The sequence below is a fragment of the Sturnira hondurensis genome, unplaced genomic scaffold, assembly GCF_014824575.4.
Source record: "Sturnira hondurensis isolate 20B ecotype Veracruz unplaced genomic scaffold, ASM1482457v3 Scaffold0018525, whole genome shotgun sequence".
Lineage (NCBI taxonomy): Eukaryota > Metazoa > Chordata > Mammalia > Chiroptera > Phyllostomidae > Sturnira > Sturnira hondurensis.
Window position 1 is genome coordinate 2198329 of NW_028091156.1, and position 12884 is coordinate 2211212.

The 12884-nt window shown below is 53.2% G+C and overlaps 1 protein-coding gene across 1 annotated transcript in view; it reads right to left on the reverse strand.

The window, feature by feature from the left end:
• Window positions 1-2359: 2359 nt before the first annotated feature.
• The window catches only part of LOC119003256 (kinesin-like protein KIF28P), a 50113-nt gene continuing 39588 nt past the window's right edge, over window positions 2360-12884 (reverse strand). The window contains exons 16-23 of the mRNA XM_037069518.1: window positions 12312-12419; window positions 8954-9228; window positions 7468-7602; window positions 6595-6761; window positions 6249-6355; window positions 5873-6020; window positions 5464-5645; window positions 2360-2660 (exon numbers count right to left, since the gene is read on the reverse strand). Of these exons, the coding sequence (XP_036925413.1) occupies window positions 2508-2660; window positions 5464-5645; window positions 5873-6020; window positions 6249-6355; window positions 6595-6761; window positions 7468-7602; window positions 8954-9228; window positions 12312-12419 (1275 nt within the window). The 3' untranslated portion in view covers window positions 2360-2507. The remainder of the gene's footprint in view (window positions 2661-5463; window positions 5646-5872; window positions 6021-6248; window positions 6356-6594; window positions 6762-7467; window positions 7603-8953; window positions 9229-12311; window positions 12420-12884) is intronic.

Sequence of the window (12884 nt, forward strand, 5' to 3'; positions counted from 1 at the left end):
GTAGTGACAGCGATGTGCTTCCTCCACTGCTGCCGCTGCTGCCACTGCCGACGGAGCCTGTGGCTCGTGTCCTGGTTCGCTGCCTGCGGTTCGTTTTAAGGGTACAAAGTTTCTGTTGATTTTCACTGACTGACTTTTTGTACTTTAACTGTGTTTTTCAGTAACAGCACAGGACTTTTCCTCTGGAGATAAGCACGTGGTAAACACATCCGTGGTGTTCCGTGCCTTTCAGTTACGTAAGGAGGACAGACAGGACCTTCATGGGATCTCTGCTCTGGGATGAGAAGCGTGACGTAGGCAGGAACACTCTGGTGTTGCGCGGGCCACCTGCAGAAAAGAAAGTGGGTCTCTAACTTGCGGAGGGAGGTTCTTGGTGGTAGTGCTGTTGGTCCTAACTTTGCTCCGTCTGCCCCGGGATCTGGTCTCAGCTGTGTCCCAATCTGGGGGACCTTATAAAAGTCTTTATCACCTCTAAAATTAGGAGGATGCGCAGAAGCAACAGATCTCACGACTAGCCGCAGGATCACAAGCAGTTCGCATTCAGGAGGCCTAGAGGGGGCTGCTCTGGAATCTGGGGGTTCGGTCTGCGTTCGGGAGCCGCTGAGTGAGGCTGCAGGTGTGCAAACACTTTCTAGTTTTGCACTGTGTGCTGTTTGTTCGGTGTCGATACTGATGTGCGGCAGCTGGCGTGACTGTCCTCCAGCTTGAGATACAAGTGTCTCATTCTAATATTTTTATCTTTTTAAATCTTTATTTACTGATCTGAGAGAATCAGTTTGTTGTTGTACTTACTTACGTGTTCACTGGTGGATTCTTGTTTGTGCCCTGACTGGGGCTGGAACCACAACCTTAGCGCATTTGGCCAACGCTCTAACCAGCTGAGCTACCCAGCTGGGGTTTAATTTTATTTTTAAACCCCCCAGCCCCAGGGCGCCACTCATTGTCACTTGCAGAAAAGCAAGCAATACACTGTGTGTGAACTGTTTGGGAACCACAAGGCTGGTCCAGGAGGTGGTGGCCTCGCCGCTGCTCTGCCCCGCACAGAGGCTTTCTGGGACTCGGTGACGCTTTGCTCATCCCTGGCCCTGCCATCCCTGTGGCACTCCATGCTTGGGCCCTTGGGTTACAGGTTGTCTTTTGGGTCCCGTGTGTACACGCAGGACCAGAGCTGCAGGCAACACCCCAGCCTTTCCCATAAGCCCCTGGGCCCTGGTATTAAACAGAACTCACCAGCCTAGCTCCCCTGACCTTCCCAGGGTGCCTCCTTTCGGGGGCCCTCGATCACTTCTCTGACCAGTAGAGGTTCAGTGTCATCCTGTTTGATTTCCCTTTTTATTTCAGAGAGCGAGGATTGGGACTGTCGCCTCCATTTTCTTCCTCCTGGTTCCTTAGGCAGATCGAGTCTGACTGGTCCCCGGGACAGCCCTGTGTGTGAAGGCGGCAGGCCATGTGGCCGCGTGGCTAGAATTGAAGTCCCTAGGGCCAGCCCCTGCTTTCTCACAGTGGCCTGGACACGCCCCCTTGATTTAACCCTTAAAGCTTCAAAATGGGAGAAATAGTAGTGCCAAACGTAGCGTTATGGCGAGAATTAAATAAGCTATTTGATGTTTAGCACTTATATGGATCCCTCGGCACGGAACGAGCACTCCTTCAGTCTCAGGAGCTTTCCTTACAGGCTTCCCCAGCCCACTGAGTGCCCGTCGGTCACTTCTTCCTGGGACCGAGACTGCTTTGAGATGGATGCCCCCCCCACCCCGCGGGGCTCCCAGCACTCTTGGTCTCTGCCGCCCCCCCCCCCCCCCGATCCCTGCCTTGAGCCCATCCCCCAGCTCAGACACTGATGCTGCCCAGTGAGCCGAGTGTGTTCCAGACACACCCAAGAGGGCGAAAACGAGGGAGGGGGAATAGGACCCCTTTTCAGAGCAGCAACACAAAGTGAGGGCACAAGATCACCACTGGCTCTGAGTCTGACAGCAGCAAATTTACTAGAAGGGTTTTATTGAGGGATTTTATTTTACTGACGTTTCAGACTGTTGACCACGAACAACGAATGACAAATGCTTCCTTGCTTTTGTGCGCCAGGAACTGCTGTTCTGAGGGCTCTATATCACCGGGGTAACTGCTACCCATCCTGTGTAACGTAAGAGGCTCAGAGAGGCACATGTGCCAGAAACCGCACAGCTACAAGTGATGGGTTTAACCAGGGCTCAGCGGTCTGACCCAGAGCTTGGAGTGCCAACTATTCACTTGAGACGGCCCCTACTTCTTCACCCTGGGTATGGACTCATTTCACATGGTTTCAGATCAAAATCAAGAAAAGGTTTGCTTAAAAATGGTAGAAGAAATAAGCAGAGTAGTTAATTAATGATTAATTAATTAAGAAGGTAGGAATTGGGTTGGATACGTTGAGTCCCCAGTTCAGCTCTGACAGCCAAGTTCATTAAGCTTCTTAGCTGCCCAAGTCACCTTCACAATGCAAAACATCGTTTTCGGTTGGTGTGTCCTCATCACTCACTCTGTAACAGACGCTCTCTCTTCTTCTTCACTATGAGAGCTACGTCAGTTTTCAGTGTCCACAAGCTGGACTCAAGGAGGTCCCCGAAGTCCTGTAACATCCGCGACTGTCGCTGTACAAATGGCCGGAGCATCTGATCATCTTCCTAAAACAAATCAGCGAAAGGAGAAAAGTGAAAGTGGTAGATTTACATCTTTAGTGTAGAAGTACTGTGTGTATTTGAGTGGGGGCCAAGTCAGTCCTTCCTCTGGGCCAGAAAGCTGCATTTGAGGTCGCCACCTGGGAGCACGTTTGGTTTCAGGAAGGCCACCCGAACGGCCCCTTGGTTACCACCAACAGGGAAAGTTGGGGACACAACGCAGGCGTTTCAGATTGGAATGGTGTACGGGTGGGCAGAAGGAGGCTTACAGTTGTGAGTATGCACAACAGAGCTTATTCTCGGATTGTTTATTAGTTAGTGTGTTACTTTCCATACGAATACCTGTAAACCTACTGTGGCCCACCCTGATGTTCTTTGGACCGTACGGAATGGAGAGTCTCCCACTGGTTTACACGATGGAGGGTGCGTCCTGCTTGGGCCTCTTTTGGAAGGTGGTGTAGGGGGCGGTTCGTACACCTGTGTGAGGGTTTCTGCAGTTTTTTCCACCTGGTGCCTCACCCGACCCACACAACAGAAAGTGATCCAAGCGGCCGTTTGCTCAGTTCTCTCGAAAATGGTAGATAACTCGTACCATTCTAAACCTGTCAAACTAATTCGTCACATCCACTGGCTGCCTTGGTGAGGTGGTTTAAGGCAGGATCTTCTAGGGGGCTTTTTAGGGCCCAGGTTCCAGGGCCCCACCCCCCGAGATTCTGATTCAGGAGGTCGGGGATGGGACCCTAGAATGTGCAGGAGACCAGATGATGCTGAAGGCACTCAGTGGGGACCACACTTTGGGAGCCCCCGCTTCGGGGCGTTGGGACCACCCTCCGAGGAGCTGACCTGCAGGCCTCTGGGGCAGATGCATCCTCAACTTGACAAGGTAATGGCAGGCAATTTTTTAAGTGGTTACACCAATTTATATTCTTTCCAAGCAGCACGTGAGAGTTTCTGTTGCTGTTTCATTTCTTCCCCCAAAACTTGGTATTCTTTTTAATTTTTGCTATTATGGTGGGTTTATAATAGTATTGCATTGTAGTTTCAATTAGCATTTCCCAAGCTATTCATGAGGCTAATTAAGCACTCTTTCATGTATTTATTGGCCTTTTTGAGTTCCCCCGTTGAGAAGTTCCTGTTCAAGTCCTTTGAGTTTTTAAGTTGGGTTGTCTTTTTCTTTTCTGGTTTGTAGTTATTTATTTTGGACATTTGTTCATTATATGTTAAATGTGGTACAAATAACCGTTCCTGTCCCTTTTGACTTCATTTTGGTATCTGGACCAAACTTTACAGTTTTAATGTAGGTGAGACGTTTCCCTTAAAGCTCGGTGTTTTTGTGTCCTGCTTAAGAAACCCTTTTGCACTGTGAGGTCACGGAGTCTCCTACCTGGACTTCTGCAGAGCAGTACGGCGTTCCCTGCCACACTTAGGTCTTTAGTTCTCACCAAAATTGACTTCTGAGAATAGTTTTGGTAAGATCACAATTTTATTGGTCCTTGTACATGTTCTTAATTCTTCTGGCACTGTTATCGAGAAATCCTCCTTGCCCCTCATCAGCGGCCCCGCCTCCATTGTACACAGGTATCAAGTCTCTGGTCCTGAGTGAATCTACTCCCAGGCCTCCCAGGCCTCGCCTTTGGTGCCCTGACTCTTACTGGGCCACACCCCCTGTCTGTAACGGCGAGCCCAGGTATCGGGCTGCACAAGTCTTTCTACCTTGTTTTGGGGTCTTGATCTTGCCTTGGCTTGTCTTTGCTTTCGCACTTCCATCTAAATCACTACTGGCTTCCATTACATTTGGCTGGAATTCCATCAAGTCTCAGGGAGACGGATCTGTAACAGCACATTTCTCTGTCTATTTAGATCTTTAACATCCCTTGAACAAGTTTTTGAACTTTACGCATAGAAGCACATAGTTTTATAGGAGTATATAAGCTGAAGTATAGCAGGTCCTGAGTAATGTCAATCCACTCGCTGTTCATTGTAATGTTAGTGAGATGCTATGGGAACTTGTCTTTTGGTACATGTTTCAAGTCACAGAACTCAGAGTGGCGAGAGAGGACTTAGTGTACTTTCTGTATTTGATGCAATTATAGATGGTATCTTTTGTGAAAATGTGTTCTGCTTGGTGCTGTTATATCTTAATGCAGTTAATTTTTTAAGTATTGATTTTTGTGTCCAGAAACTTTGTAATTCTACTTATCTACAAATTCTTTGGATTTTGTGTTCACATAAATATGTCATTGAGAAGAATAACCAGCAGCTGGTGTGAGGGAGAGTGGAGACAGTGCAGCCACCCTGGCCAGGCTGGGAGGTCCGCACTGCGACTTATGAGCTGTGTGTCACCGTGCCTCTCTGTGCGGCAGACCCGTCTACTGTGGAACAGGGCCGACATCATTACCTGCCTTGTGGGGTGGCTGTGAGAGCTGAGTCAGTGACGGGGATGCACTGAGTACCATAGAAATGTGTGCCGTTGTGGCTGTTGCTTGTTTTCCTCTCCAGTCTTTATACCTTGAATCTCTTGCCTTGCTGCACTGGCTGGAACCTAAAAGGCAATGTCCCTGGAAGTGACGGTGGCTGGCCTCCCCAGCTTCTTCCTGCGGGGAAAGCAGAGCTTCCAGTGACTCACCATTAATCATTATGCTTGCCAAGTGCTTGTTTAAGGTTGCCTTTATCAGATTAAGGAGTGTTCACTTTCCTCCTGGTTTGCTTAGAGTGTTTACTGTGCAGGACGCTGAAGTTTATCACATGCCTTTTTGAAATGGTATCCAAACGGGATGGTCTGTGCTGCTCGGCGGGCTTGGTCACTTACAGGGGGCTCGTGACGCCTCAGTCTGAGGAGCTGGCTTGTCGCTGCGGTCATGCGCTGGTAGAACCCCTTCAGAGCTTTGGCAAACTCGCTGTCACAGCCTGCCTGCTGGGCGCGCTCTCGGTCCCCCTCCGGCCACTGCGCTGTGTCCCCCGCCACCATCAGGGCAGCAGAAGGCTCATGTGCTGCGGGGGAAGGAAAGACAGCTTTTATCTGCTCCTGTGTGCGTTTGCCCGGTGGCATTCTCCCACATCAGCGTTTATCAGGCCCTGATCTGGACTGCCTTTTTTATGAAACAAACACGGACTAACCTCAACACGACTCACAAGCTTACTCCTTAGAAAGACATGTGGGCATCAAAATGTAGGAGTTACATGGAAGCTAAGCAGCCAGGTCTTGCACGGCCTCTCACCTGTTTGACCAGAGCCCGTTCTCTCCGAGGATTCTCGGAGAAACAGGTTTTCCTCCCTGAGGGCCCTGTTGACATTCCTGAGCAGCTCGGTCTCCTGTTCCAACTTGAGCAGCTTCAGGTGAAGTTCTGACGTCTGGTTTGACAGCGTCTACAAAAGACGTGTCACTTAGCCTCTTTAGGTAGCCACGTTGTGGAGGCTTGGCACGCCCTTTGAGCCTGGCAGTTTCTGTGGTGGCAGGAAAACTAGATGGGGTGCGGGTGCAGGGAGCAGCGTTTAAGCCCCTTGGGGCGCAAGGAGTAGGTCCAGCTCACATTCGCTAACAGGAAGGAATGCCGAGGACCCCAAGCAGCTGTTACCTGAGATAAACGTACACACCTGGCCTGTAGTCATCACGGCAGAAATGTCCTTGGTGTCCACCATGATGTGGCCCTCCCCTGTGACCATAAGGCCCTGCCGGGAGCAGCTCAGTTCAGCACAGCCCTCTGCAGCATCGGGGAGACACCACCACAGAGTGTGTCTTAGTTGTCCAGCCCAGAGACGCATGAGGAGATGTCACACCACGTCATCACCTGGGGACTAGAGCCCCGGGCCCCAGGGCGGGTGGCTCTTGGCCACTGAGGTGCAGACCCAACCAGCCCCTCCCCCACCTCCCCGCAGCCTTGGATGCACCGCGTGGGGTCTGAGTCATGAACACCGTGCAGGAGAGGAAGTCAAGTGGTACCTTGAAGACCCCATAAGTCAACAATGAGAGCGTTTGTCTGTAAGTAACTCAGAAACGCCTGAGATGCGTTTAGGGATGTAAACTGGACAGACTCTTCAATTTGGGGATTCACAATTTTCCATATAGGCTTGGTATACAAAGCATGTGGAAGATCATAAATTCTGTACCTGAGAAAAGAACATAAGACCAGAAGGGACACATCTGTAGCGAAAAGGGCCAGATGGGCCCAGCATTTCCAGCCTGCACTGGTTAGGGGGTGGAAGACGACCCTCGAGCGCGTCTCAGGGCTGCGCTGCCAGCGCTCGGCGGTTCACACGAACGTCATCTCGACCCAGATGACATCCGAGTCCAACAAAACAAAGGGTGCTGATACATACTTCCCGCCTAGCTAATCCGGGACTGAGATTCATTTTCCCCAGGAGGTGGTGGTTTGCTTTTCTTCAGAATTGCCCTTTATTGCTTTATCTTTTGATAATACCCTTTCAGCCTAATTAGCGTAAGCAGATCTGTCTGGTGCGGCCGACACATTGTGACACAGTCCTTTTGTTTCCGAGCAAAAACCAAACAACCCTTCCACTTAGACAATATGCTTTTCCTGGACAGCCTTTCTGATCATGGAAATTTCTGACTCTGCCACTTCAGTCCCTCGGCAGGATCAGAACATGTCGGTCACCGTCTACCAGCCTGGAGGGATGTGTGGCTTTTCTCTGCTAAACAGGTGGGGAAATAGTCATTTTGGGGTTGAGCAAGCAGGGAAACTTAAGAACATTTCACGCTAAACTCATTTTTTAAAACTATGAGGAGAGACCCCCTCCCCCAGGGCCCACCGGGTGGGTGGGTGGTGCACAGCAGGTCTGCGGGGCAGGCTGATACCCCAGCTGAACGCCCCGCTCTGCGTCCTCCTTCAGCCACTCGGTGCCAAGGCACCGCCCAATGTGGACCTGGAAGTCCATCCTCTTGCCCAGCAGCTCCAGAGGGTCCATCACCACGTCCTCCTCGCCCCATGCTCTGGAAACAGAAGAGGTGAACACGGACCACAGGTCAGCCTGGACCCCAGCGACTTAGGGCTGTGACGTCAAAGGGAATTACCCAGACTCCTTAAGAGAGGGCCAGGTTCACTGAAGGAAGGATAGGAACGTATCAGCTGTAGAATTCCTTCAAGAGACACTCAACAAGGGCCCACCTGGGTACTTCAGGGTAAGAAAGGGACTTCTCCAGGAGGAGGCGGAGGTATGGAAGCTGTGCACTGCGCACCCAGACGCGGGCGAAGATCTAGGGGGGCTCCCAGCGGGACAGAAAGGCTGCCACCCAGGAAGGCCGGCTGACGGCCCAGGCGCAGCCTCTCAAGCTACCGTTTTCTTGCTGATTCCTCAGCGTCAACCCCAGGCCCAGCAGCTAGAAGCCGGTTTGGACAGCGTTCCAACAGGGCCCCTCTCCCTCATCCACCAAGCTCACAGCATCTGACACTATGCACTGGAATGCCACCTCATTGCTGTGCGACAGGAAATACAGTGGTCCGTAGGCCCAGAGGCCTGAGGTGGTCACGTGACCAGGAAGTTGCCCAGAGTCCCAGTGAGCCAGTGAGCCGACGGCCAGCTGGGTCTCCCAGTCACAGGACCCCGAGAGCCTCTTGCTCCCTCCTTGCGCCTGTTGCCTCTTCACCACGACAGAAAGATCCCATTGGGTGGATGAGGACCCTGGTGTCCAGATCAGATCCCCCTGCCCGACCTCTAAGAACCTTCATAAAAATGGCCTAATTGCCTGTGGCCTAAAGAGAGAAGACAGATGAGACACCCTGAGAGGAGGGTAAAGGTTATGGAGTAGAGCGTTCAAACAAAGCCTGTGACCACAGAAGGGGTTGATTACAGCACGGAATGAGCCCAGGTAAGGAAACAGAGACGGCTCAGTCCCAGCCTTAAGGAAAAAAAAGTGACTTGAGCCTGTGCCAAGGATGGAACGGGGTGAGCTTTCTGCTTCTGGCTTGTGGCCCTTGCCAGCAGGCATGTGTGTGGGCAGCCTTCAGCATGGGAAAGCGCCTACTGCATGTGATGGATGCCAGCCCTTTGGTTCCTATCCAGAGTTCCTCCTCCTACACCTGCCTCTTTGCAGGGGGCCTTCCTCACCCCTAGGGCCCCCAGGACAGTGCTGAGCTGCTTGGACGCTGCTAGGCATGGAGTGAAATGTGCCAGGGCAGCTGATTCGATGAGGTCAAGTCGTAAATGACAGAGCTCATTCGTCTCCTAGCTGACTTCTTTGGGGCACCAAGGTGGACCACCCCCTCCAGGAGCCCTCAGGCTTGCTTGAGTTTCCTCCAAGAGACAGGCCCAGAACGAGGGGTGGGGGAGGAGGAGACACCCACCGTCCCGTTGGGGAGCAGGGCCTCACGTGGACGTGCAGCACTGCCTCCTCCCGCCCGTCACAGCCCAGGAATGCCACCTGCTCCTCCAGCTCCATGCGGTAGGCCAGCGGCTGGAGCCAGACGTGGGCTGAGCCCAGGTGGACGGCCTCCACAGGATCCCAGAAGGGGTCGTCTTCCTGTGCTACGTGGCTGTCTTCCCCATCTAGGAAGCGCTGGTAGAGTTCTTCCATTAGGAACTTCCTATTGATAAACTTGGCTTTTGACCAAACCCACACCTGGAAACACAGAGGCAGGTCACCAGTATTTGATTTCACCTGCTGCTCGACCAATTCTATGATTCCGTCACGCTTCCCAGCATGCTCTCTCTGGTGGGCTGGCTTTGGGGTACCCAAGACCACGGAGCACTCTCCCCGAACTCAGCTTTGGGGAGGTCCTTCAGGAGCACCACGTGCATTCCTGACCTGTTACGCCAGCATTGCTGGCGTTCTGGAGCCCCAGAAACGGCTTGGCGGAGATGACGGAGTCAGAACTCTCCCAGCAGAAATAAGGGTCTGGTACTTGTGGGACAGACTAATGGTCCTAACACAAGTCCACTTCAGCCCACATGGCAGAGGGGACTTGAGTTCGCTTATTAACTGATCTTCAAATAGGGAAGTTAGCTTGCGCTATCCAGGTAGGCCCAGTGTGGTCACACAGGTCTTACGTGTGGAAGAGGGAGGCAGGAAAAAGTCAGAGGAAGGGCGATGGGGCAGATGCCGGGGCAGAAAAGAGAAAGAGGGCCCCGAGCCAAGGCGTGCTGGTGGCTTCTAGAAGCTTGACAGACAAGGAGACAGATTCTCCCTCTTGCCTCCAGAAAGCAAACCAGCCCAGCCAACACCTCGCTTTAACCCAGTGAGATCTGTACTGGGCCCCTCTTCTACAGAACTATGTGCTGGTACAGGCACAGAGGCCCCGGGACAAAGGCCTGTGCCGCCTGTCCCCGCCCCAGGCGAGGAACGGGGCCTGTGTTTCAACACTGGCTACAGAGGGGACAAAAGCATAAGCCTCGGGGTAAGGGATTCCAGTTGGATTTTTAGGACATTTCTTGACCACAAATGTCACATCAGGAGTGGCTCCCAGGTAAAACTGGCAATTCCTTCTCTGAGAGACGTGAAAAACAACAAAAAGGGGGCAGATGAGTTACTTTCAAGCGCTATGTGTCTTCCTGAAAGGACCCCCTCGGACTTCATCCTTTCTGTCTGCCTCAAGCGAGTGCAGAACACAGCGCCACCCCCCACTGCCAGGGACATTGTTGTGGCCAAACGAGAGCCTGGCCAGGCACAGCCCACAGCCAGGGTTCCCGGCTCAGCGGGCTTTTGCAGGCTAGAGTGCAGAGATGAAGTGTCCGGATACTTAAAACTAGTTCTCTGCCTCACTACTTGTGGCATCAGACCACAGCCCCGTGACAGGTAAAACTGATGTTGTCCCTGGCAGGTCGGGGAGGCTCTACAGGACGGGCAGGGACATCTGCACCGGAGGGCGTGAGGCCAGGCACATGGACTCCCCGGCTGGAGGTGGGAGCCAACAGCTGCTGGGCAGGGACTGCTGAGAAGGCACTCCATGCCGGCAGCGTCTCCAGTCTGGAACGCCCTCTGCAGCCCTCATGTGGCCCTGGCTTGCTCCTGAACTCGTGTCACGTGAGAACAACAGTAACACCAAACTGCCTGGGGATAAGGCCCTCTCCTCCCGGGAGCTGTGCTATGTGGCACCTCGGGCCCCTGACCTGAGGGTGACCATGCACAGGACCCTCCACCGGCAGTACCAGGCTGGCCTTTTACACACACACACACACACACACACACACACACACACAACACGTCCCTAGAAACTATCAGAAGCTACTACTAGCCTTTCAGAGGATTCCTGCAGAAGGTGGGGCTACATTTGAGGGGAGGCCACTGGTACTTTTAAAAGGCAAAAACGGACAACCTTGAAGATGAAGTTTTGGGAGGTGGGGCCTTTGGGGGGTGATTAGGTCATGGGGGTGGGGGCCTCATGGATGGGATTAGTACCCTGGTACAAGAGACCACAAAGAACTCCCTGGGCCCTTCCACCATGGGAGGACACAGCGAGAAGACGGCCACTGGTGAACCAATAAGAGGGTTCTCAGCAGATACCGGGTCAGCCTCCGAAGTCCTTCATCTTGGACTTCTCAGCCTCCAGACCTGTGAGAAACGTTTGTTGTTTGGGGTACTCAGTCATTAGTGGTGTGCTAGGGAAGCCTGACTGGACTGAGACATGTCTTCCCTCCCCACCCCCCACTCCCCCATCCTGGGAGATGTAAAGGGCACTCGCTCAGCGCTGACCAGCGGGAGGGAGGGAAGAGGAACAGTCTCACAAGTTTGGGCTCGGTGGTGGCCCTTCCTCGGGATGTTCTGGGGGTGCTCACAACCGGGGGGCCAGTGAAACACCTGTGGTGACCCTGGGGGCCCCAGCGCCTGGCAGACACAAGCGTAAACGCCCCTGAATGGGATGGTGAGTGCCCACATACTCGCTATATAACACAGGCACACACATTTATAGTCTTTGAGTCATATCTCACAGTTTCAAAAGGGTTTTAAAAGGTCATCTTGCTCTAGAAAAATTTGGCAACTTTAGAGCAATAAAGCAGGAAAACCAAACCCAGAGAAGCAAATCACCCAGTGATGGAGAAGTCCCTAGCTGTGGCCACCCCTCCAGGGGTACATCTGCTGCAAGCCTCACTCCCAAGGAGGGCCATGTGCACGGGGGGTTTGGGAGAGAGCAGCCCACCCAAAGGTCACCTGGGAACTAGGGGCACATCCTCTGAAGGTGGGCTACGGAGTGAGCGTGCAGCCAACGTGCTGCCCCAGAAGCATCACACACAGAAGGACACGAGGAGGCAGGCCCCCATTTTCCGCTAGGCAGAGGGGGAGGGGAGTGGGGCTGGGCCAGCCAGTAGAGGTGTGAGGCAGCCTTTTCCGGCCACTTGCTGCAAGTGTGGATTCTCCACTGCGTTGGAGAGGCAGGTCCCTCTCATGTGAACACACGTGTGCACACCCATATGCCCGTGGACACTGTTACCAGTCAGAGGTACTTCCAGGCTCACTCCTGGTACTAAAGCCTTAGAGTCATGTTAAAAATAAGCACAGTGCTCAATGCTGCTGGTTCGGGGAGATCCTGGGATTGGGTGCTGTGTGGGGGCGGGGCCCAGGAGGGGAGACACGGAGAGTTCTCCTCTCCCAAGAATCTGTCCCCCAGAATCCCACCCCTTCACCAGGTCTCCACAGGCTGCCTCTGGTAAAGCTGACCTGGTCCCCAGAAAGCCCTTGGGGAGGCCCATGCCCACCCTCAGTCTCACCTCGTGAGTCCTCTGGTTGGTCACCTTCACCATGACCTCTTTCTGTAGGTCATAGCCCCTGGAATCTGACGATGCCAAGTTCTTCACTTTCAGTTCCATTTTGAGTCCCTGATAAGACAAGCACTTCTTACTAAAAACCCTACTACATTTACCAGGCTGTAGCATCTTCGCCATTTGCTTTTCCTTCTCTCCATACTCAGGCGTTCTGAAAGAAGATGATCTAACTCTTGCTTCTCGGAATTCCCACCCAGATCCACGACAAGGCGCTAGAATTCCTCAGCAATATCCTGGAACTGACACTGTGGGCCTTTGCAGAGTGGTTACATTCCTGACGGGTTTCCTGAGGGCTGGGGTCCTGTGTCACTGGGGAACCACCCCAGCCCAGGTCTCCTCTGCAGCGTAGGGGCCATTGGGACCAGTGCGGAGGCTCCGCTGGAGGACCGTTTGGGGCAGGGCGGTTACAGGGAGCTCGTGTGGGTCTGGTGTCCCGCTGGCTCGGCCAGCCCTGGACGAAAGGATGCTCAGCGCTGGGACTGGGGAGGCCTGGGTGTTGGACTAGATCCTGTCGCTAGC